Source organism: Galleria mellonella, unplaced genomic scaffold (assembly GCF_026898425.1).
Source record: "Galleria mellonella isolate WM207_F2 unplaced genomic scaffold, CSIRO_AGI_GalMel_v1 utg35, whole genome shotgun sequence".
Classification (NCBI taxonomy): Eukaryota; Metazoa; Arthropoda; class Insecta; order Lepidoptera; family Pyralidae; genus Galleria; species Galleria mellonella.
This window is the reverse complement of record NW_026442082.1, coordinates 3,086,329-3,113,684: the sequence shown is the minus strand read 5'-3', so window position 1 is coordinate 3,113,684 and position 27,356 is coordinate 3,086,329. Positions and strand designations below refer to the sequence as shown.

Sequence of the window (27,356 nt, the reverse complement as noted above, 5' to 3'; positions counted from 1 at the left end):
CTAATTATGGTCTACGTCTTAACACAATCTTCCCTCATAGTCTTTTATAAGAAATAACATTAAATATTATGAAGGTTATTTAATTGAAAAATACACGTTATTTTACATAAATTGTAATTGAAATAATCCTACATGTGTTTAAAATTCAATGAACTGAAAAGTTACAAGATGATTTTTTTTTAAATTCTGCTTGGAGTTATTTTGGGGGTTCAGCTTCGAATCCATATTCTTGTTTAAGAAATAAAATGATAAACAGTGACGGTAGAGAGAGAGAGAGAGAGAGAGATTCAAAGTGAATTACAACAGTATTTTAGCACCAATGGTCCAGCATAAATTATTATTTAAAACTAAGCCATTTTAGTTTTCAGAGCGATCAATATCACTATTGATCGGGCAAAATGTAAAATATTCACGAATAGTCCGCATTGCCCGGCCAATTTAGATAATTTATAGTGACCTAATCGCCCGCAGTGTCTACCTAATCTAAATATAGTCACAAAATATTTTCAAATACCTATATATTGTTAGTAGAAATGAATGAAATTGTTAATTAGAAAAATGCTAAAAAGTAGTACTTATATTTGAAAATATAAGTGTTTTGTGACATACAGAATTATCAAAATTAAGTGTAAAATATCACGGCAGATTAAGTACATACAACATAATTTTTTTTTAATAAAATGTAATGTAAACTTTGTTAATATGTAATAATAACAATAATGCTATTTTATAGTAGAAACTTCTTAGAATAAAAGAAAGAATATTAAGAAATATTAGTATACTAGCCGTTTCCCGCGGCGTTGCCCGCTTCTAACTATGCAGTTCCCATATATCATTTCCATTGGAACTCTTCATGAATCCGGTCTTATATTGTTTATGCTTACGTGATATTTACGTACCTAATACCTTCATAAAGTTTCAGCCAATTCAACTGATTGTTTATTTTATAGCATTTTATATGTGATTCTTTAGATTGATATAACTTTTTTATTTATGAATCGATGGAAATAAAACAAATACTAAATGTTAAGTGAAGTAAACCGCAACGCATTAGTGAAAACCGCGCTCTATTCTGAACCATTTTTGAGATTAGCATGCATAAACGTACAGACAAACTATTGTTTTGGGTTCAGTTGCTTTCATAAAGCCTCCCTATTATAATTTTTTCTTATATATCTTCCATGTACAGACAGTGACCAGTTACGATTTTATTATATGTATTAATTAATTAATTCAACAAAAATTGTGTAAGACAGGAGTGAATTTTGATGTGATTCCTTTTATTTTTTAAATGTATTGAAAAGAGAAGAATTAATATGCAATATTGTAACTAATCATTATTATATATTATTACATATTTGCAAAGTTTGCTATAAATTTGGTTTCTAATTTGAGAATTGGTCATCATTGTTAAGTCACATTTACTTTTAAATTGTCAATTTCAATATATAATAATAATAATAAAAAATATATATATTTCCCATATTTTTTGTTACTACTTTTAAGAAAATTACAGTAAATTTTATAATATTAATTAAATAATTTCAAAATTATTAGTAGGCACACGTAGTTTCTTAATGCTTTAACCGCAGTAAGTTAAAACAATTATTTAGTAGCAATGTTATACAAAATTATACGTATTTAAATAAAAAATAATAATATTTCAAAGATATTTTATTTATATATTTTATTATAGTATTTAATTCTCAAATAGGAAACCACTTAACAATATATAAATTAATTTAAATTATTTATTATTTAAATTAGTTTATATTTATTTATAATTCACTGTGATAAACTTCGGTTGTCACTTTTAATTCGTGTTCGTGGAACGCTGTGCAGTCGGCTGGATATGTGGCCTGGAAAACAAACGGTTATTTAGGATATTAAGTATCAGTTTTTATAATCTTTCAATTTAATAGTGCACCGCCTATTTATTTCTCTGTTCATCCAATGGTTGACTGGTAGAGAACACCGTCCGGTGTTAAGTCCTACAAATGTACATAGAATTTCACTGCGCATTAAAGTTTATATAAATAAATAAATATCTCAAATAATATCAGGACTAAATAAATATCTCAAATAATATCAGGACTAAATAAATATCTCAAATAATATCAGGACTAAATAAATATCTCAAATAATATCAGGACTAAATAAATATCTCAAATAATATCAGGACTAAATAAATATCTCAATTAATATCAGGACTAAATAAATATCTCAAATAATATCAGGACTAAATAAATATCTCAAAAAATATCAGGACTAAATAAATATCTCAATTAATATCAGGACTAAATAAATATTTCAAATAATATCAGGACTAAACAAATATTTCAAATAATATCAGGACTATGTGGTTAGTCTATTTTTTTGTATGATGATGATATCAGCCGTCAATTATCCAATGCTGAACATTGGTTTTCCTTTTTGGGGGATTTTACCAATAAATTTATTTACCAGAAGGAGACATTGTACAAAAGTCGATTGCTTGGGTACCTCTGTCCCATTCGTGTTTCAACCGTAAAATAGTGGTGTCTGCATGGCTGTGTTTCGGTTTGAAGGGTGATATGGCGTGAATTTACAGGGTACAGAGAATAACACCTGAGTCCTCAGGAATGGCAACGCATGAATTCATGGGCGAAACAGTATACACCTATCCCCCGATTTACACGGTACAGACACGGAATAACACCTGAACACGTGCGCTGTGTACACATCTCACGGAATGGCATATGCTGACTGCTGCACATGCACACTGTGTCTGTATCGCATAAAAGTATCATTTGAGGAAAGTTTCACAGTGTCAGAACATATTCGTAAATTACAAGTGAGTGCTAATTAAGTTTTTATAAATTAACATAAATAAAAAAAAAAAATTATAGGCTATAATGTGTGAAAAGTTATTTCTTTAGAAACTAAAATCGAAATTTTGAGAAATATTTAATTAAATAAAAAAACAGTGTTTCCGTAATATATTACATATTTTAACCTGTCAATGCATTTTATTTTTATTTCTGTGTACACCTAAAAATATTGAAAAAAATCACAACTGTTAAATAGCAAAATTTTTTTCCAAGCTTTTCGTATTTCTGATCAAAATTTTTAATTTTCGATTTACTTTTTCTCAGGAACGTATCTAAGTTAAATCTCTATAATGTGTGTGCCAGGAGAATAAGAGAATGTAAGACTTTTGTACAAAGTTTCTCTTTGGTAAGAGAATGTAAGAGAAAGGAGAAACATACCTCGCAGTTGACATCGTTCTGTATAGCGTTGTATAGATCCCAGAAACCTCTGCCGTTCTGGTAGCTGAGCGCTGCCGAAGCAATGAGACTGCTCAGCTTTGTCAATCCTGCCTTGAAGCCTGGAAGATCTAGAAACAAATGAAATATATATGTATATATATATACATATACATATGTGTTAGTGTATGTAATATATAGTTTTTTTTATACAACTTAGAATGGCAAACAAGCTAACGGTTCACCTGATGAAAAGTGGTAACCGTCGCCTATAGACATGAGCAGTACTATGGACATAACAGAGTATACTGTTTCGCCCATGATACCCCCATGCGTTGCCATTCCTGAGGACTCAGATGTTATTCCTCTGTACCCAGTAAATTCACGCCATATCCCACCCTTCAAACCGAAAAACAGCCATGCAAACACAACTGCTTCACGGTTGAAATACGAATGGGACAGAGATACCCAAGCAATTGACTTTTGTACAAAGTCTCCCTCTGGTAATAATATATATCCCATTCAGACCCAAGATTTTTTTTCTTTCAGATTAAATATATTTTCGTGTTTTGGAGCCAAGCCATCTTGCCGGCACGCACGAGACTACTGTACCACCTAACCGCTAAAACGATTTCTTATTGGCTGGTTTAGAATCTCACTATCATGTTATTTCAGCTACGTGCGTAAAAATGAATTGCGCGCGGTTTTAGAATTTTTTAAAGTTACTTGTATTGTTCAGGTCTGAAAGGGATATACATATTTTCGTAGTAAACGCACCGCCTACTTAATTTTCTGCTTTCCTCATGGTTAACTGGTAGAGAACGGCGTAAAGTGTTAAGTCCGCCATATTTACACTTACTTATATAATTGTGCATCGAAGTTTAAATAAATAAATAAATTTATTATTATTATTATTAAGATGGCTAATATAATTTTTTCTTAAATATCTCCTATGTACAGATATAGTTTTACTACGATTTTATTATACGTATGTGAAAGTTTGTGAAAAGTTACGCCTAAATGGTTGAACGGGTTTTAATATTGGACCCGTTTCACGCAAAGGGAATACGGAATGCATCGCATTCCTTCTTATAGAATCAATACGAATTTATATTACTTTTACCCGTGGCTTCGTTCTCGTGACTAGAATAGAATTTGAAAACAACCTATATTATTCTCCAGACCATTATATATGTATGTATGTATGTGTGTGTGCGCGTGTGCGTGTGCGTGTGCGTGTGCGTGTGCGTGTGCGTGTGCTGTGTTGTGTATGTGTGTGTGTGTGTATCAATTGTGGTTGAGCCGTTAAGGCGGCGAGAGGTAACAAATAAACAATCTCTTTTTCATTTTACTTGTCAGAAAAACAGGATTAACTTACGTGTATTTTAAGCCAGAATGTACGACACAGTTTCGGGACCATATGGGACATATAATCCGGTTTTTCTTAAAGTAATAAGTAGCAAAACCAGTTATTTTGATTTAAAAACCAAACTACTAAATCGATTTCGATTAGATTTTAATGGGACCAAATTATTCTTTCAGATAAATAAAAAAAGAATTTTCCAAATATGTTTACAACTGACGGAGTTATCAGGTAACAAATATAAAAAAAAATACAATCGAAGTGAAAAGATACTTCTATTTGAAGTTATTGCGTGAATTTACTGGGTACAGAGGAATAACACCTGAGTCTTCAGGAATGGCAATGCATGTGGGGTATCATGGGCGAAACAGTATACTCTGTTATGTCCATGATACTGCTCATGTCTATAGGCGACGGTTACCACTTTCCATCAGGTGGGCCGTTAGCTTGTTTGTCATTCTAAGTTGTATAAAAAAAAGTCGGTTGAAAATATAATGTGTACTTTTAACAAAAAACTTTTCACATTTTAAACATAGGAATGTTTACCCGCGACTTCTTTCACGTGGCCAGGATGTGTTGATTGATCGAAATATAAAGTACTTAATTTTTTTTCTTTTTCATTTAAAATACTGTGTGTACAAGTACAAAATTTCGACTATTTTTGACAACTGATTGAGCAGTTAAGGTGTCAATGGCATGATGTAGGTAACAAACTCACATAGGTATATTTAATTGTATCCACAATTGGACATGTTTGCCTCCAACTTGCTGGAGTTTCGTCGGATGACTACAAAGTGTTTGTGTTCTGAGATTTAAGATATTGTTGTTATTATTGTTAATTGATTAAAATGTAATTAATATTATTACATTTAATTATACATATGTTTTACTGTATTGATGCTTTCCTGAGTGAGTGTATTGAGAAACTGTTAAGCCAGAGGGAGACTTTGTACAAAAAGTCGATTGCTTGGGTACCTCTGTCCCATTCGTGTTTCAACCGTGAAGCAGTTGTGGTTGCATGGCTGTGTTTCGGTTTGAAGGATGGGATATGGCGTAAATTTACTGGATACAGAGGAATAACACCTGAGTTCTCAGGAATGGCAACGCATGGGGGGTATCATGGGCGAAACAGTATACTCTGATATGACCATGGTACTGCTCATGTCTATAGGCGACGGTTACCACTTTCCATCAGGTGGGCCGTCAGCTTGTTTGCTATTCTAAGCTCACTCAGTTGATGAAATAAATAATACTAGTTTTTATTTATTCTACTTTAATGTACATAACGAAGTTTATACATGGCGGTTATACTTCTAAAGAACGGCTCTTTAGCAATCAACCATGGAGCAAACAGAGGCAATTATTAAATAAATGGGAACCGCACGCACCCACGCACGCACGCCCGAACGCACGTACGCACGCACGCACGCACGCACGCACGCGCACTCACACACACACACACACACACACACACACACACACACACACACACACACACACACACACACACACACACACACACACACACATGCGCACACACATGCGCACACACTCACATGCGCACACATGCATATACAGTACAATTTACTCACAACGTAGTCAGCGTGATAGGTGTTTTTTATTGAGAGAGATAAAATATAGCCTACATCTTTCTTCATCCCATATAGTATGTGTTTACAAAATATCATAGCGATTGGTTAAGCTGTTAGACGCTATAAGGTAATAAACAAACAAACTCACTTCACATTTATATTTTTTAGTTTTAGTAAGAAATTTATTATTATTTTTATTATTAGTAAGAGTAAGAAATTAATTAGTGAATTTGCTGTGTGGTCCCGGCATTGAATGGGTCACCCCTTCCTTTCCCGTTGGTTTCATAAGAGGCGACTAAGGAAACTTAATGGTCGAGAAATGAGCAGCAGTGTCCCTCTTAAAACATCACTAAAGCCTGCCTACAGTTACCAATCTACCTGCCAACCGTGGCAACTACTGGCAAAACCCCCTTATGGAGGAAGCCTATCTCTAGCATTGGACAGTTAATGGCTGAAATGATGATGCTGATGATAAAATAACAAGTGATAAAGCATTTCAGAATTCGCAGTAAGTACCTATAACTCTGTGTTGCCATATAAAAATCGAAAGATAAAGAGTATTAATGTAAAAGGCTATACGTCGAGGACAAACATAATGTCAATTTATTCCACGGACGAGGACATAAGATCAAATTATGGGTAATACATTTAGGAGAAAGAAATAATGAATTTAGTCGTCCTGTACAACCTTCAAGCTAAGAGGACATTTAGTTGACCCCTAATTTTTTCTAAGTACCTACATACCAGAGGGAGACTTTGTACAAAAGTCGATTGCTTGGATACCTCTGTCCCATTCGTATTTCAACCGTGAAGCAGTTGTGTTTGCATGGCTGTGTTCCGATTTGAAGGGTGGGATATGGCGTGAATTTACTGGGTACAGAGGAATAACACCTGAGTCCTCAGGAATGGCGACGCATGGGGGTTATCATGGGCGAAACAGTATACTCTGTTATGCTCATAGTACTGCTCATGTCTATAGGCGACGGTGATCACTTTCCATCAGGTGGGTCGTCAGCTTGTTTGACATTCTAAGTTGTATAAAAAAAAATACATATTTCTTATTAAGCAATAGAATAAATATATTTAAAAAAAAGAGAGATTCCACTCTTAGTTTATATAGATAGAGTGTCTCCATAGAAATGCTTCGAGTAAAACTAGTCAATTTTTTCATACAATTTTGCGTGATAAATAGTTATGAGTGATTCCTTTATAACCTCTATATTTATATTTTCTTATAAATTCTGCATCTTTTTAATGCGTAAACATTCATTTTGTTTATTAAATAATACGTCAAGATACATTTTATGCGTAAGTATATAGAATGCTGATAAAAAACGAGTCAGTTAATTTGACAATTAGCTGACAAAAAGTTGACTTGTTATTGAGGCATCGAGCCTCATGAAATAATAATTATTATTATTATTGTTATTTCAGCCGTATTGTTATTTCAACTGTCCACTGTTGAACCTAAGCCTTCCCCATAAGGGGAGTTTTCCTAGTAGTTGCCACGCTTGGCAGGCGGGTTAGCAATCGCAATTAGACTTTTAGAGATGTTTTAATAGGGACGCTGCTGCCTAACCCTCGCCGTCCCTTAGTCCACTCTTACGACAGCCACGGGAAAGGAAGGGGTGGCCTATTCTATGCCGGGATCACACGGCGAAATGAGAGTAATAGAAGCCAATATATAATTTTAAAATTTTTCGCTGTCTATCTGATTGTATGTTTGTTTCAGTATCACATGAAAATGAATATTGCATCTAATGGAGTTTTAACAGTTTTTTTTTGACAATTTCTTTTAGTTAGATTTTTAAATCTGGTGTATGTTTTATCTTGATACGCCATCTAGAAGTAATCTCGCATAATGGTTTTCCTACTTCAATAATGAAAGATTGTGTTTCACAGATAAACTGATTTCAACTGTAATAAAACTAGTTATTTTTATGTATAAACAAAAATATTTAAACGATTTTGATAAAATTTCTATGAAACCAATCTATAAGTATATCCTTTCAGATAAAAAAGATCCACATCGATTTAGAACTGACGAAGTTTTGAGGTAACAATAGGGTTGCCAACACTCCCGGATTGCCTGAGAGACTCTGGTAATAATGGTTAACCTCCCAACCTGGGGGAAAGGGATTGTTAGTAATGGAGTTTGACAGCCCCATTGCTAGCAATATGCCCTATTAGGTCGACCTCCACGTGGTTCCCCCTGGAAACTATCGTGAACAATTCTTGTTGAATTCGTCACGATGGGCTAACTGACCTGCTTCATATCCTCACCTATCATCCTTCACTGGTGCCCCGCCGGTGTATACCGATAGTGCGGGTGGGGTTACCATTCAATTATCATCCATTAAAAAAAACTTCCCGACCTTCTGGAGTGCAATAATTTCTCCGGTTAACTCTCACAAATAATATTAACTGTTGGTATGTACTTAAAAAGAAATAAAACAAAACATATGCAAAAAAAGCAAACAACTTGCTCGCTTTACGGTCTCTCATGCTTCAGCATGATGGAGCAAGCATGGAGAACATAATGAAACCAAATGAGTATTTCTTAAGTAAATACAGAATTACAAGTACTAACAAACTTCGATTTCCATGTAAAAACTTTTATGATTTTGTGGTCAAAACCAACATACATTAAATGCTACTCGAAAACAAAATAAATATAATTTTAAATATTAATTAATGATTTTGTATTAATAACCTCTCCTTCTCGATAAAATTCTTAAACATAAAAATCTCCCGGGTTTGTCCTTTCGAGAGTTGGCAACCCTAGATAACGAACATAAAAAAATACAGCCGAATTGAGCATTTTCTTTTTGAAGTTGGTTAGTAATGGAAGACTTTTCACTAACCTCGTTTATCCTGATCATGGTGTCTGTTGACTAAGCACATGAGATGCTCTTGGCAATGTGGCGCTTCTATTGAATGTTTGTATGCTCTGTAGACTCGAAGCACCGGTTCTATCACTTCCAAGTTCAGGGTGTCTGTAATTCTGTCAACTAGGACATTGTAGTCGCCGCGGCTGGCCAACGATTGGGAGGTCGATTCCGCCATCTTTAGGGTTTGCTGAAAAGAAAATGAGATAGAATTTCATTAACAAATCTAGGTATTCTATTGTTTATTACACATGTTTTAAAATCTTGTTAATGTATAAATTTTTAAATTATTATAAATCAAATAATAATAATCCAATAATGTGATGAGGGTGTTTATAGAAACGTTAAAGGGAGACTAAATTGATAGGTTATTTTAATTCGTATTTCTGCTGCTGAGCGACTAAGCTTGCATGGCTGTGTTTCAGTTCGAAAAATGAGGTTATTACTGCTAAACATTGGCTTGGGGGGAAGGGATTGTTAGTAATGGAGACTGAGAGTCCCATTGCTAGCAATATACCCAACCAGGTCGACCTCTTCGCGGTTCCCCCTGGAAACTATCATGGTTAATTCCTGATGAATTCATTATGATGGGCTAACTGGCCTGTTTTCATTCTCATCTATCACCCCTCACTGGTGCTCCACTAACGTATTCCGTTAGCGCAGGTGGAGTTACCATACCATTTTCACCCATCAAAAAAAAAAAAACATTGGCTTCTCCCTTAGGAGGTTTTGCAAGTAGTTGCCACGCTTAGCAGACGAGTTGGCAACCGCAATTTGACTTTGATGATCTTTAAGAGGGACTCTGCTGACCGTTCGTCGACCATTAAGTTCCTTTAGTCGCCTCTTACGAGATTCACAGGAAAGGAAGGGATAGGTCATGGGCAATGAGATATGGCAGTGAAATTACTGAATTTGGATACATAATACCCTTCCGGAATGGCAACGTATGAGAAGTTCCATGGTGGTTACCGAATATTCTTCCATGATGCTGTTTGTTTATAGGTGGTTAACTTGTATGCTCTTTATAGTTATTAAAAAAGTGATGGCAATTAGAGATCTAATATCTATACAGTATATGGAAATATTGATCCACACAGAGTGAGTGATAGATAAGACTTACTATCTTATGTAGTTGTAAGCGAGAAATGATGAGGAAAGTTGCTCGAGAGAATCTTCCTAAAACTTATAGGGTTGGCTACAGCAAGTTTGGGAAGGGTGGATTGATATTAAACTAATACAGAGGCCAAATTAGAAATATTTGAAACTAATCAGTCTATGTGAATATATCTTTACGAATGTAAAGGTAATAAAGAGTATATCGATTTTTTTTTAGTCTTTGCCTATTTCAAAGAGGAAAAGCACGACAATTTAGCACTATTTACTTACCTTAACATATACAATTGCGGGCTCCACATATCCGGACACGTCAGTACTTATATCCAAATATCGCTTCAGCACATAATTGATGAGGGACGTTAAAGATTCTGTAGGTCGTTTTAAATTGAAGTGCGTACTCTTTGGCAAGCCTTGCGCGTCGAGGAACCCATTTAGAATGTATTGAGCCGACGATAGATATCTGAAAAATAAATGGGTATACTTGTCATCCAATTTGGCAGGGAATTTAAAATCATAATAGGGAATAATTAAATTCTGATATGATTCCACGATTTCCATTGCTGCTTGAATTTGACAATTCCACTTGTTCCTATCAATGTTTTCGCACCGGGGGTAATTTAAATGTAAAAATGAGCATTCCAAATTGCCCTGGATCTAGGCATTCTGGATGATGTCTTCTATAATTTTGAGGGCTAGATAAATTAATGTGATTAAGTGGTACTTATTACCAATAATATTATTATTATTATATTATGCTCATGTCTATAGATTGTATCTAATTATTAAGTAATTACTGTATCTAATTGTTATCACTTTCCATCAAGTGGGCCGTCAGCTTATTTGTCATTCTAAGATGTATAAAAAAATCTTTCTACTAGACTAGCAACAGATAACGTTCTGTGTCATATAATAATATTATTTCTACTAACCTTTCGTAGACTTCTGGTTTAGATATTTGTACGGCCATATCTGTTAGATATTTAGCGGCTGTTTTGATCCAGTGTCTTCTAAACGAATGATTTTCAAAATTCTTGAACATAATTTCGAAACTGATCTTGCCATCGGGTCCGGTGAAAGCTTTCATTACTCGTCTTATTCCGGACTTCTCCCAAATGGTCTTTCCAAGTTCGGAGTTGATGAATAGGTCCCAATACAAATGAGCTTTTTCCAAAAATGGTGGTAAAAACGTCGCATGGTCTTTATGATTTTCTGCTCGTTTCTGGGCTTCTGGATTCGAAAATGAGCTTAATGTGTTCATTATTAAAGGTAAAATTCCTGCTCCTGCTTCTGAATTTTTGTTGCCTAAAAACCCTGATGCTAGACTTAAAATACTTTCTAGATTTATATCGTTTTCCTGATTGGATTGTCTTTTTTGTCTATTGCTCTGTGGTTTAGTATCTGCATTGGAGCCCATTTGCGATGCAAACATGGATATCATGGAACCAACTAATGCCGGATCTATTTTGCCATCCTGACCCCCAAGTAAGTTGCCAAGACCTGTAAAGTGAAAATTTAAATTATTAAATTTTCTAGTCGTGGATTACTTTAAATATTTCACTTGTACCTAGTTTCACGGGAACAAGTATGTTATTTATATAAGTTACTAGTTTCAATGCAATAATGATGAACAATGCCTGAGGATAATAACGTATTGAAACACAAAAAAGAATTAAAGTCTTTTCGTTGTTATTTTAATTGTAAAAGTTTCTTTCGGTTTTAATTAGTATCCGCTTATTACTATTTATATTTTGAAATGAATAAATCCACTTTTTTTTTAATATAAATGTATATAATATAATGAATAATATATATATGCTGAAGAACGTATATGGTTATACTTTCTAATGACCATGTAATTTAGATGGTTCATTTAAATAATTATATAACTATTTATAATAAATAAATATATATAAATAAATAAATTAAATATATATATATATATATATATATATATATATATATATATATATATATATATGTGTAAAGAGCGATTAAAAGTGTGTACTTGTGTCTGAATAAAGTGATTTGTGTAGTGATTGTGCGTGCGTGCGATGCTGCGTGTCGTTTTCATTTGTTATACGTGTGTGTAAAATGTGCTTACCTGTGCGTGCGTGCGTGCAAATGACGATTTAAAGAGTGTACCTATGTAGTGCTTGTAAACAAGTCTATTTGAATAAAGATGATTTGAATTTGACGATTATATTAAATAATGTAGTCAGATTTATTGTGCTGTAGATTGGAAAGACTTGAGATATTTATATTCTTGAGTAGCAAAAATTTATGATGCTAGGGGAGAGCCCGCCGTAGTCGTTTTCATTTGTTGTACATGTTTTCCATCACCGGAGAATTAAATTGACATAAAATGCAAGAAGACTATGTATTTTCTTACCTGATAAAACATCACCAGCATTTCCATTTGCGGTATTTTGGCCCAACATAGAACCAAGGGTCTTTGCGTTATCGCCCTGCATCAATGAACCAACTATATTTCCAATGGCAGACAAACCATTCAGGTTGTTGCCATTTTCCCCCATGTTTTGGATAAATGAGGATGCCAAATCCAGGAATGGGTTCTCATCATCGCTGCGTCCTCCCAGGATTGGCAGCGTTAAAATTTGACAGAGTACCAGTAGCAAGACTACTTTCGCCATTTTGTATCTGGAAATCAAAGCATGAAACAGATTAATTTTAGAATTCCCCCCCCCCCCATTGTAAACTGCCATAAGGAATGGCTCCGTTCCTTATGACATTCCCAATTATGGCATTCTCAATGTCCTCTACCCAAAGGTTGTCTGGAAGAGATTGCCTAGCGATAAGGCCGTCTTTTGTATTACTCCTTTTTATTATATATTGTATGTATAATTTTTTACTTGATGCATAAAGTGTAAAATAAATTTAAAAAAAACTATTATTTTTAATTTATGGTATGCGGAAAATAAATTTAAAAATTTATATGGCACTGTAATAAGGCTTATTTTGCTACGTTATGTTCAAGAAGGTGCAATTAAGGAGAGATTTGGATGGGTCGATCTCAGAATCGTCCAATACCCATCCCAAGATCAGGAGCTGAGCTTTTAAATATACGCAAGAACATGTCTATGGAACAAAACATTTTAAATCATATTTACTGGGGTGCATGGCAATTTGTTCATGCCTGAATTTTCATTTAATGTTAGACATCCTATATAAAATAATTCTAAACTGGCTTTAAAAAAAAAAAGTAATTCAATTGAGCAATTATCTATATACCGACTAATTATGACAATGATAGCCATTAGTTTTTTTTTTGTAATTATGGTAATACATTGTACTAGCTTTATTTCGTGGCTTTGCTTGCATTAATCAGTACATTAAGTATCCTATGTGCTAAGTTAGGATATAAACTATTTGTGAACTAAATTTCATTCAGATCCGTTCAGTAGTTTTTGCGTGAAAGAGTGATAAACATCTATCCATTTTATTATCAATCTATCGTTGCAAACTTTTGCATTTATTATATAAACAGGATTTTTTAGTTGTTACTTCTGTACAAACCACTTTTACTGTACATAAATATTAAAGTTGTATACATTTTAATGTATAGTTTTATAACTATTGTGAAATTATTACTGCACGTAAAACAGCGTGGATATCAGGAATATATTGTAGTTTGAATTACTTTTTCTTAGAAAAAAAAGCTGGTCAATTGCGAGTCAGAATCGCGCAACGAGAGTTCCGTACAAAAACATCAAGTTTAAAAAATTACGGTTTTCGGATTTTTTCCTTTACTTATACTACATGACATTATTTCTTGCCAAATTTCATGATTCTAGGTCAACGGGAAGTACTCTATAGGTTTTGATTCCCTTTGCGAATGTCAAAATATACGATATAAATGGAACATAAACGGTCGTATCTTTTGATTGCGTCGATTTAGAAGCTTGGTTTTTTCTTGCTTTAACAGATTGCAGACCTGAGTATATGATATTAATTTCAGCTTCATACCTCCACACGTTCATAAGAAAAAGTGTCTTGACAGACGGACGGGCGAACAATAAAGCGATCCCATAATCCCTTTTTTCTTTTGCGGTAAGGAACCCAAAAAAGTTTTTAGACAAGTGTCAATTTCTTGCAAAGGGGTTTAATATAAGAAGAATAAAAGTTTCCCAAAAATTTCGCTTAAGATTCGGGGAAATATTTTTTTTTTAATTTAAGTACTGGAAATTAATGAAAGTGCCACGGAGATTTTAAATTCTGTTCGCGCCATTAGAGCGTGAACGACAAAATGGACGAATGGATAATGACGATAATATAAATTTTTTTAGTTACAATTTTGTGTGGTATACCAGTGTTGCGTCCCATATATGGTAGCGCTGCTTTTGGGTCAGTGGGCCTCTAGGCTACATCTACGATGGGAACCCTATTTTACGCACAAAATAGATTATTATAATTTAAAATTTAACACTATAGTTACAAATTTATTTTCTGTTATTAAATTTTTAATAATTTTACACAAATTGGCATAAAATTAAGTACCCACTTCTTCATTTACTTAATTTTCTAATCGATTTTGTTCATTTGTGGTGGCGACCCCTTTGTGGTAGAGGGCCCCTGGGTCATAACCTATGTAGTCTATATTTAAATGCAACGCTGGTTCCATAAACTCTATTTACTAATATTACGAATGCTAAAGAAAGAAATAATTCATTCAAAGAATCATACAATCCACACAGTAGCATATAAAACAAGAACAAAACAAACAAATGTATGGTAACTCCATTTACCACCAGACGGGCCATATGCTTGTTTACCATAACAGTAATATAAAAAAAAGGTTTCCATAATAAAAAGCGTCTACTGTTTTTCGCTCAATTAAAGCCTAAAAGAAAAGTGAGTTTGTTTGTTACACCATAGCACTTTAATAGTTGGAATAATTGATATAAATGTGGGATGTAGAAGGACACCAGCTACTGTTAATCTCGGCTGATTAAAATATCCTGCTTATGTGGACAAGGTCTAAGATTAATTACCAGAGGGAGACTTTGTACAAAAGTCGATTGCTTGGGTACCTCTGTCCCATTCGTGTTTCAACCGTGAAGCAGTTGTGTTTGCATGGCTGTGTTTCGGTTTGAAGGGTGGGATATGGCGTGAATTTACTGGGTACGGAGGAATAACACCTGGTCCTCTGGAATGGCAACGCATGGGGGGTGTCATGGGCGAAACAGTGTATTCTGTTATGTCCATGGTATTACTCATGTCTATAGGCGACGGTTACCACCTTACATCAGGTGGGCCGTCAGCTTGTTTACCATTCTAAGTTGTACAAAAAAAAAGATCGGAGGTAAAGCTAGTATTCGTATAAATTGTATAGGGTAGGTGTATTTTTAAACGATTTCCAAATAGAAGACGATAGAATCGAATACTGGTTTTAATCGCCTATTTTTCTTCCCGTTTTTTTTTTTAACATAGAATCTTCTCCATAAGAGGGGTTTTGCCAATAGTTGCCATGCTTGACAATTAAGTTGGCAACCGCAGTTAGGCTTTGGTGCTGTTTTAAGAGGGACGCTGCTGCCCATCTCTTTACCGTTAAGTTCCGTTTGTTGCTAAAATTGTATGTTACTTAAATTGTATATTTTGCATTAACAAAAAATATATGTCATATAATTATCAAAATGAATAATATAAAAATAAAAATGCAAGTATATTTAAGAAAAGGCCGGCTGTCTAAGTTGCCAGTTTTAATAGGTGCTTAAATAATAATTTATAAAAGTTTTGTGTGTGTATTTTTTGTATATGGCGTGAATTTACTAGGTACAGAGGAATAACACCTGAGTCCTCATGAATGGCATCGCATGGGGGTATCATGGGCGAAACAGTATACTCTGTTATGTTCATGGTACTGCTCATGTCTATAGGCGACGGTTACCACTTTCCATCAGGTTGTTTGTTGTTTGTTTCTACGTAGTATATAAAAAAAAATACTTTTTCAGTACCGGGATTTTTACTTTACAAAAATCCACACAAAAAGTTAATACTAATACATAATAATAATCACTCCAGTTCAATATTAGCAAGCCTGAGAAACTCGTTCTGAGATTCTCCTATTGTATAATTTACAATCAAATTGCAACGGACCTAACGGTGTTTAATTGAAAGAAAAAACGCTACACCACTTAGTCGTGTTATTGAATAGGCATACACGGTGCTTTTTTTTAATGGGTGAGAATGGAATGGTAACCTCACTTGCGCTATCGGTATACTCTGCCGGGGAACCAATATTTAATCTATTTTATTTATTTATTTATTAAACACAAGAAATTTACAACGTGAGTACATTGGACCCCGCACTAGGCGAACCTGTATCGCGGGAGTCCATAAGAGACTACCAGTGAGCCAATTTTACAGAAACAAACATGTTAGAATGACATCGTTAAGTAATATAAAAGTGCTTCGTGAAAACATGTGCATAAAACCGAAAATTATTTAATGACTTTCAATATTACATAAACAAATACATACAATTAAATATACAATAAACCAGTGAGTAGTAGTCGTAGTACAAATAAAAAAAAAAACTATTATTGATTGAAATATACTGTTTATTAATACACCACTAGATGGCATTTTTTTTATTACATATTTATGTTGTGTAAGGTACCGTCCTTGTTGATTTTTACCTTAGTAATCAAACAAATTTACTCGTTAGTGTTTTTAAACTATAGTGTTTTAATACTGACTATAGCACCAGATTGATAAATTTACATATATAACAATATAATTATAATCATTAAATAAACAATTTAATTTCATCTACTAAAATACCAGATTTTTAAGTTAATGCTCATCTTAAACAATAATAACGAAATACAGAAAGTATTTTATCTTGCAGAAAAATTGTATTGCAAATTGCAATGAAAAGATATACCTCTCAGGAATTCTAAACGATAGCGTGGTGACTCAGAAAGTGTATAGATCTAAATACATTACCACTGTCGATGCGCTTCGACAAAAGATAAAAAATATATCGTTCGTACATTCACTGGCAGGTAAAAAACGCGGCAAAAACTAGAGATTAAAATGTCTGCAATGCGAGCAAAAATGTAATTGTCTATAGCTTGGCATTTGGATACGTCATCTAAGTTGTTATCTATGGAATTTAATTTTTTTTTGTATAGTTTGGATTCTTTTTTAAATAAATACACCAATTTACTTTATCTTAGGCACACTTTATATTTTTTTTTCTTTTGTCGAACTTTTTAAAATTTTATGACGATCTAAATATTACTTAGCTTTTGTAGAAAGAGCTAAAATGTAATCTTAGCATATTATATTGTGACAAAATTATTAATAAAGATATAGTGCACTAATTAAATTGCTTACTCTCTAACTCAAAATAATATTTAACGAATCACGTTTCATGCTCGGCCATTGTATTTGTTATTTTGTTTTACACTTCAAAATTTGAATACATTATTAATATAGTATTGTCAGCCAATATTCACGAAATGCATTTGTAATTTTGACATGTATCTGCATTGAAACAGTTCTGCTGAAATGTTTATAATGCAAAGATACCTTCGTGTAAGGTCAATGAACTATACAAGCTGGCACATTGACAGCGTTATTCTTTACATGATTTATATGGTGAGGCACCAACTTCGGGTTTAGTACATTATTATAGATGAAGTAATAACTAGATCTAAGTCCCGTGTAGTTTCGACATAGAATAGGCTACTCCCTTCTTTCTTCTGCTCGAGGGTGTCATAAGATGCGACTAATGAAGGGCGAACGATGGGCAGCAGCGTCTCTCTCAGAATACTTCTAAAGCCTGACTGTGGTTGCCAATCCGCTTGCCAAGCGTGGCAACTACTGGCAACCCCCTCAAGGGGAAGCTTATTTTTAGCAATGGATAGTTAAAAGCTGATATGGTATGATGAATAATTAGATAGAGAATTTGTATAATGTAATGTCACCAGTACGACTAACTAGGTACGTTCTGTTTCTAAACGTCTAACCTTTCATAGTTGTTCTAATTTCAAAGATTAAGAATATTATGGTATTGACACTCGTTCTATGGGGGGATTGTTGGTGACAGGAATTAATGATCCCATTGCTAGCTCAATTAATATATTATTATGTTAGACCAATGCACCGCGATTTACTCTCTCTGTTTAGCGTAACGGTTGATTGGTAAAGAATGCCATGAGGCATTAAGTTCGCTATGTAGACATATTTTAATATGTATAAAAGTATAAATAAATATACTTTATCAAGTCAACCATGCAAAGGGGGGGGGGAAGGGATTGTTGGTAATAGGTTTTCACTACCCCATTGCTAGCAAAGAGCCTATCAGGTCGACCTCCACGCTGTTCCTCCTGGAAACTATCGTGATTAATTCTTGTCGAATTTGTCAAGATGGGCTAACTAATTTGCTTTCATTCTCACCTATCATAACTTACTGTGTAATAATTTGTAATAACATGTACCAAAATTTCATAGTGATTGGTTAAATTGTTAATACGCTACGAAGAAATAAACAAACTCGCTTTTACATTTATAATATTAGTAGAGATTTATTCATTTATAACCATTTCCGATTATCAAATTATCTGATGGCACAACCCAATGATTCGGAATTGGCGACGTAATAAAAAAAAAGTCAGACGAATGGGGAAGAACCTGCTTTTGGATGCCTCTTAAAAATTAATAACTTTTTAATAAAATTATGAAGGCTTTATCGAGTGTAAGAGACCAAAGGGACGAAGCGTTGAGCGCACTCGACGTTTATTACTTTGAAATTAAATTATTTCAAGATTGTGGAAACGCATAATTTTTTTTATTGTTTCTTTTTTACTATGCATGTTGGTTCCCAGAATAAATTATAGTGTTGAGTATTGAATATGATATATATTTGCGTGTTGGTTTGCCAGTAGTTGCCACGCTTGGCACGCGTATTGGCAACATAGTTAGATTTTGAGGATGTTGCTTGGAGACACCCACGGGAAAGAAATGAGTCGCGATCCACCGGTTGGCCACCCCTGATCTAGAACACTCAGAAAATTTATTTGAAAATTGAAAATTAAACCTTAACTGTGAAAAATTAGCGTTTCAAATTGCATGTGTAAACATCAATTAAGATCATTACGCGAGCTAATGATGTAAAACTTTTAGCGTAACTAATGTAATTTGAAACTGATCGTAAACGTTAAATTATCAAGTCATCAATATACTTGACTGCAATCTCAAATTCCATGAACTTATTAATTTGTCTATTAGTATAATTCGAATGATGATTTACGTATTTAAACAAGACATCGTGTGGAATTTTAAATTACTAAAGACGGTCTCTTTGCGTAACAGAATCCGAAATGAGGATATCCACAAAAAAAAAACAAAGGGACATAGTTTTTTTTTTCAATGGATGATAAAGGAATAGTAACCTCGCCTGTGCTGCTGGTTTCTAGGGAGGATCACGTGGAGGTCGACCTGGTTGGGTATATTGCTAGCAATGGGGCTGTTAATCTCCATTATTAGCAATCCCCCCCCCTCCCAAAGGGACATAGTTAAGAGGATAAGCAATATGCAAATAGCAATGGGCTGGTCATATAGATCGAATAATCGACAACGACGATGGAGAAGAAATTTTCTTGAGTAGCGACCCCGTATGGGTAAACGCAGTGCAGGATGCTCTACCACTAACTATTCCTGAGGAGTAAGGTGTTATTCCTCTGTATCCTGTAAATTCACTGCCATATCCCACCCTTCAAACTGAAACACAGCCATGCAAACACAATTGCTTCTCGGTAGAAACACGAATGGGACAGAGGTGTCTAAACAAACGATTTTTGTACAAAATCTAAATATTTTGTTATTCTGTTCATAACCAGAACAAATTGTGTAATAGTGTCAACTCCGTGGGGCACACAGTGGGTGTGACGGAGGTTTATTCTATTTCGGACAACAGTTCTTCGGTTTGAAGAGTGGGATATGGCGTGAATTTACTGGGTACAGGGGAATAACATCTGAGTCCTCAGGAATGGCAACGCATGGGGGTATCATGGGCGAAACAGTATACTCTGTTATGTCCATGGTACTGCTCATGTCTATAGACGACGGTTACCACTTTCTATCAGGTGGGCCGTCAGCTTGTTTCTCATTCTAAGTTATATAAAAAAAAAATTGCATTAAATTGTTTAACTTAAAGAATAAATTTCTATGTAGCAACATGTATCTTGTTCCCGCCATGTGGTCCCGGCATAGAATGTGTCATCCCTTTCTTTCCCGTTGGTGTCGTAAGAGATGACTAAGGGAATTTACTGGTTGAGCGATGGGCAACAGAGTCTCTCATAAAACGTCACTAATGCCTAACTGCGGGTGCTAACTCGCCTGCCAGGTGTGGCAACTATTGGCAAAACCCCCCAAGGGGGAGGCTTATGTTCAGCAGTAAACAGTTAACGGGTGATGTCATCATCATTACCATCATTTATTTACATTACTGGGTACAGAGGAATAACACCTGAGTCCTCAGGAATGGCAACGCATGGAAGATATCATGGGCGAAACAGTATATACTCTGTTATGTCCATGGTACTGCTCATGTCTATAGGCGACGGTTACCACTTTCCATCAGGTGGGTCGTCAGCTTGTTTGCCATTCTAAGTTGTATAAAAAAAAACTTTATAACTGGGAATAGTGTGTTATTTTTAAATTGAAATTTTAGTAAATAGATCCTTTATATCAAAATTTGGTTCATAAGTTGAAAATTTGCTGACTCGAAATTATTAATTAATTTCAATTTGACGTATCGAATTACAACTATAGGACATAGTCGTGCTTAATAAATCATTATTGACCTAATAAAGCGACGTTGGTGATTAGTGATAACGTTGCCAACGGCTGTGACGATGTTACCAACTATGGAAAATCATGAAAGCATTACAATCTTCAAGTGGTTGTCAGTTGCAATATAAAGTCAGTGGTATTCAAAGTGTAAACGAAGCCCTGAAACTTCACAAGGCAATTATCTCAGTGGAAACTATTTTAACAAATGAAAGCCCTACGTTTGGGAAATTTATAATTTGAGGTGAAAAAATATACGTATTTTTTATTTCAAATAATAAAAAATTAAGACCTGCTTCAATAAATAAAAACAAGTTTTGTGTGATTTAAAATACATACTTATATACATTTTCATTTTAAAGCATTTTATTTAATACTAGCGACCCGCCCCGGCTTCGCACGGGTGCACCTTACATCGCATCACATTAGAAACCTTTAAAATTATCATTGTTTCTCTACAATATTATGCATGTATTATACATATAAACCTTCCTGTTGAATCATTCTATTACAAAAAAAAAAAAACATCAAAATCCGTTGCGTAATTTTAGAGATCTAAGCACATATAGGGATTGACAGACCGGAAGCGACTTTGTTTTATATTATGTAGTGATGACAATGTCTATATAAGGAAAACATGTAAATTTTAATATAAATTCAGAAGTTTTCCTTTATTTGGCTTTGGTCAAGTATTTCGAAAGAGGCCCACCGTCAGAAAAGTTTGAGAACCACTGATCTAGAGAAACCATCATTAGTTGCCGCTGCCTGAGCGTCACTGACATGAAAACCCATAAGTAACGTTCAGAAAGACTACTTTTTATTGGAGGTAACCAACTAATATTTTGAATTTATTTGAAATTAAGTCTTTTGAACGTTATTTCCTTATTCATTCCTACAGGCGTTTTTTTTTTGTATTTTTTTTTAATATTTTTCTAATATGGTAAAATTGTAGCTAGACGATGTCTGTACAGTACATATATATAAGAAAAAAATATATACCGAGAAGCGTTAATAAGAGCAATAGAAGGGAAAATAAAAAAAAAAATTTGCTTGTCTGTATGTTTGTTCCTGTGTCATGCAAAAACTACTGCACCAAATTGTATATCGTATACATAGTTAGTATTTCTGAAGATCTATATTTATACACCGTATCATGTGATTGCATCGTCATTTTTAATGTTTGTAACAAAAATAATATATAAATATTATTTTTGTACAGAGTAACACTAAAGCAACTTTTTTCTTTGCAATGCAAAATTTATTTGAGGACACACGACTCCGCGTTCTAAATTCGAATTTCGAATATTTGAAATCTGACGAGTTCACATAAAATTTCATCGTTCATCGACATATTTTATTTGTTTTAAAATAAGAATTATAAGTTTTGTTTTTTTATAAAGAGTAGTGATTTCTGTCGTTATCTTTGAGGTCACCTCTTCTAGCATTTTTTTGTATTTATATCTGCGAATTTAAAACTGTTTTTTCTTCTTCTTTTTTTATACTTATATAAACATATATGTACATATAATAAAGTCCGTGTAATGTAGTCAATCCAGGTATTTTGAGCAATTCTTCTTTCTTATTACTTTAAATATTGTTCTAGCGAATTAAATTAAATGCAATTATCTTCGAATATGTTCTTTTTCTTTTGTGTGGTTGGTATTTATCATAAATACATACATACATATCTGTCACGCCTGTCTCCCATTAGGGTAGGCAGAAACAATGGAATGCGAAATGCTTTGATTCAAACAAACCTCTTTTACTAATTTATCTAAATTTACTGTTTATACTTTACTTTGAATATTTAGTATATTCTGTAAGGAAAAGCGTAATAGTTTGCGGAGTTTCACCGTCAAAATTACAATTTGATACAATGAATATATGACATACATGTACATAGTGACATTGTACCATAGATAAGGTCGTGACCATGAAGAATTTGTTAGACTAAATCCAATTTGTGCTCTATACCAGGGCCTATCTCGAAAATCAAGCATTAAACCACTAATCCCGTCCAGGTTACGTCGGTAATAAAAAAAAAAACATAAATGGGACATGTTGTAAAACCTTTCCACGAAGGCAGGAGGAAACGGCCACTCGGTACATTGCGGTACATGCCGCGTGACGTCACATAATCACGGAGTCGTTGACCCGCTCACCTGTTATAGGGTATAATTTAGTTGGCATAAAAAAATTGATTTTGGAATTGCAGTGGTTTATGGTCATAAGGTATATTGTAAAACTAGCAGATAAATGTTATTATGTTTTAAATTACTCTTTGGGAGAACTCGAAAATATTAAATGACACTCACATATATGAACTGTTTGGAACGAGAAGTTTAAATATATTAGATTGAATTTTTTCGAATTAATTAGAATTAATTTCAATTGAAATATTTAAATTTAGAACGTGCAATTGTTTGTGATATATGGAACGATAAAATTTTTGCTGTTAATAGCGCCTTGAATAGATTACGCAATTTCCTTCCTGTTACCACCAAAATTGCGCTTGCACACTCCTTACTCCTGCCCATTCTTGACTATGCCGACTCCTGTTATTTAGACCTTACTGAAGAGCAATTAAACAAGCTTGAGCGTCTTCAAAATTTATGTATTCGCTTCATATTTGGTCTTCGCAAGTATGATCACATTTCTCAATTTCGTACTCAACTCAAGTGGCTCCCTATCCGTTTTCGTCGTAATTTACATATCCTATCTCTCCTTTACGCGATTCTTTTTAACCCCATTGTTCCTGATTATCTTAAAGACCGATTTGTGTTTCTTAGTGAGGCCAATGGCCAAACTTCACGCAGTGTCAATAATCTCCGTCTCAAATTTCCAACTCACTCCACTTCCTTTTATTCCAATTCCTTTACTGTACAGGCAGTTCGCCTGTGGAACTCACTACCTACCTCTATACGGTGCGCTCAATCTCTCGCTAGTTTCAAAACCTCTGTTAAAGCCCATTATCTCTCCCTTTAAGTAACTATTTTTTCCCATGTTCTATCTTCATCTTCCAGTGTCACTCTCTCCTGTTGTATGTGTACTTTTAAGTTTGTGTATGTTTATGTATGTATTTGTTTATGTATATATATGTATATACATGTATATGTATATATCTTTGTATATATTTGTTTATATATAATTAGTACTAATATAATAGTGCGCCACCTACCCTTTATTTTTCTTTGTTTTCTCAATGTTCTCTACCCAAAGGTTGTCTGGAAGAGATTGCTTAGCGATAAGACCGCCTTTTGTATCATTTCTTATTACAGTTAAATGTGTTTACTATTCTATAAATGGTGCAATAAAGTGTACATAAATAAATAAATAAACGATATATAGTCGTATATACACTTCCTAAGAAAAATCATAATAATAAAATAGTTTTTTAAATAAAATATATATATATTTTTTATACAACTTAGAATGGCAAGCTAACGGCTCACCTGATGGAAAGTATTAACCGTCGCCTATAAACATGAGCAGTACCATGGACATAACAGAGTATACTGTTTCGCCCATGATACCCCCCATGAGTTGCCATTCCTGAGGACTCAGGTGTTATTCCTCTGTACCCAGTAAATTCACGCCATATCCCACCTATCAAAAATCATTATCAAAATCGGATTACAATTGGCAGTAGATACGTTATCATGTACCTAACATAGGGGAAAGGGATTGTTAGTAATGGAGACTGAGAATCCCATTGCTAGCTATATACCCAACCAGGTCGACCTCCTCGCGGTTCTCCCTTGAAACTATCATGGTTAATTCCTGATGAATACATCATGATGGGCTAACTAGCCTGTTTTCATTCTCATCTATCGCCCTTCACTGGTGCTCCGCCAGCGTATTCCGTTAGCGCAGGCGGGGTTACCATTTCACCCATTAAAAAAAAAAACATATAAATAAAAATACAAGTACCCACATATACTCTAGTTACATAATAAACAATCTTGTCATATTTTATCATTTTATCAAAATTAGTTATTTACAAATAAGATAAAAAGAGGTAAATACTTATTTAATCTACAATAATACGTGATTAATTAAAACAAAATCCGTTTTTATCTAGTGATTTAATAAATTTATGATATGTTTCATTTGTAACAGGCACGAGTACAAATTAATTCGTAATAATTATTTATTTATTTTATTTTATTTATTTATTTCGTGATACATAGGTTTTACCATTGGATGGTAAAACAAGATAAGTCCTCTTTGATTTACCCCATCTATCGAGGTATACAAATTTGCAATTATATAAGAAAAAAAAATATATATAATAATTATTTATTTATTTTATTTATTTATTTCGTGATACATAGGTAACAATGGATGGTAAAACAAGATACGTCCTCTGTGATTAACCCCATCTATCGAGGTATACAAATTTGCAATTATATAAGAAAAAAAATATTTATAAAAAATGAGCAATGTCACATTTATAGTAAAAAAATTATAATATTATGGAAATTTATTACACTTATCTTCAAGTAAATCGTCAATTGAATAGTATGTTCTGTTTACTAGGTATTCATACAGTTTAGTTTTTTTTTATGACATCTATGTCTGTGAGGGATTTAGGTAAGTTATTATATATTCTAGGTGCCATCCTTAAGACACTTTTAGTGTAATAATGTCGTTCTATGTTCTTTTGAATATCGTTTTTTTTTATACAACTTAGAATGGCAAACAAGCTGACGGTCCACCTGATGGAAAGTGGTAACTGTCGCTTATAGACATGAGCAGTATCATAGACATAACAGAGTATACTGTTTCGCCCATGATACCCCCCATGCGTTGCCATTCCTGAGTACTCTAGAAATTTGATATTAAAAAAAAATATATTTGTTAATACGTCTGTTATGGGGTGTCTATGAAACTGACTCCGCGATTGTTTGCGTCAGCTACGAATTACAGTTAAGACGTATCAAAGTTACTAAGTATTTTTTTTTTGTATTTGTTTATCATGCAAAATACAAAAAACACAAAAAGCTAAAGAATTTTTAGTACCACTTAAACCTCTTAGGCTTTTGTTTATGGCACTTTATATTTTTACAATAGGACTTTTTTTACGTATGGTAATGGAATGGCAACTTCATCTGTACTATCGGAATACGCTTGCGCACCAATGAGAGATAATAAATAGGCGAGGATGAAAGAATGGCCTAGTGACGGATTCATAAAGAATTTACCATGATGATTTCTAGCTAGAACCGCGTGGAGGTCGACCTGATAGGGTATATCAATGGTAATGGGGCTGTTTTTTTTTATGGATGACAATGGAGTGGTAACATCGCCTCCGCTAACAGTATACGCCGGCGGGGCACCAGTAAACGATGATAAGTGAGAATGAAAACGCAGGTCAGTTAGCCCATCGTGATGAATACACCAGGAATTTTGCACGATGATGTTCAGAGTGCAGCCACATGGAGGTGGACCTGACAGGGTATATTGCTAGCAATGGGACTGGTAGTCTCCCCTCCCCCCGCAATGGGGCTGTTAGATCCCCATTGTATTCCAAAAATATGTATGTTCACCAAAAAAAAATCATAATATATTATTTTTCTATGAGTAAATGTATAAATATTATAATTTATCAATAAAAGACAACATTTAATCTATTGCATGTTTTTTTAGAACTACTTGTATCTTATTTATGTATTACTTAATTAAAATAATTGATTAAATTATATAAAATTGAATGATTGGTTTTTATACAAAAGTAAACTAAAATAAAAACACAAAACTCGAAAATGTACACCAAAATAATAGCATTTTTAAATAATGTCAAATAATTGACTTATCATTATTACAATTTCTAAAAAATTAATAGTCATATTTCTATTAATTAATAAAGATTTCGTACAAATTCTAATATTAAATAAATAAAATCTCATAAAACAGATTTGAAGTTAAAATTTTTTAAGATAACGAATTCAATTTAAGATTCAAAAATGGAATATAGTAAAATAAATATAGTAAATACAACTTACCCACAATGGTCGGTAATTATTTTCTCTCAGCTGTTGAAAGAAAAATATCCTTATTAACACAACAGAACAACGTCTTAGTATTTATCAAACTAAATGTTTTTTTATCTATTTAAATTTATCTATATTTACGAATGTAGGTAACATAGTATGACTATGAGTCAATTCGCGCACCGGTAAATTGAAACCACGTAACCATACGGGTTCCCGAGTGTTGCCATAGACTAAAATATTTTTTTCTTCTTGAAACACTGTCCTATTAGTAAAATATTATTTTTTTAAATTCGTTCCAGATTCGAAATTTTAATAACACAGTCGCATGCGCAGTGCCG

General features: G+C 33.7%; 1 protein-coding gene across 1 annotated transcript; it reads right to left on the bottom strand.

Moving 5' to 3' along the window:
- Positions 1 to 27,356, bottom strand: LOC113514294 (uncharacterized). Its single transcript, XM_052896845.1, has 7 exons — positions 27,028 to 27,356; positions 12,594 to 12,862; positions 11,134 to 11,701; positions 10,475 to 10,664; positions 9,065 to 9,278; positions 3,249 to 3,376; positions 1 to 1,859 (listed from the first exon to the last, which is right to left on the bottom strand). The coding sequence occupies exons 2-7, from the start codon at positions 12,853 to 12,855 to the stop codon at positions 1,779 to 1,781; spliced, it is 1,443 nt and encodes a 480-aa protein (XP_052752805.1). The 5' UTR covers positions 12,856 to 12,862; positions 27,028 to 27,356; the 3' UTR covers positions 1 to 1,778.

Excerpts from the sequence above, each read along its gene's own strand:
- LOC113514294 (XM_052896845.1), bottom strand. The coding sequence starts at position 12,855 with ATGGCGAAAGTAGTCTTGCTACTGGTACTCTGTCAAATTTTAACGCTG. Across the intron at positions 11,702-12,593 it reads TGCTGGTGATGTTTTATCAG|GTCTTGGCAACTTACTTGGG; the intron begins GTAAGAAAATAC and ends TTCACTTTACAG. Across the intron at positions 1,860-3,248 it reads AGAACGATGTCAACTGCGAG|GCCACATATCCAGCCGACTG; the intron begins GTATGTTTCTCC and ends TTTGTTTTCCAG.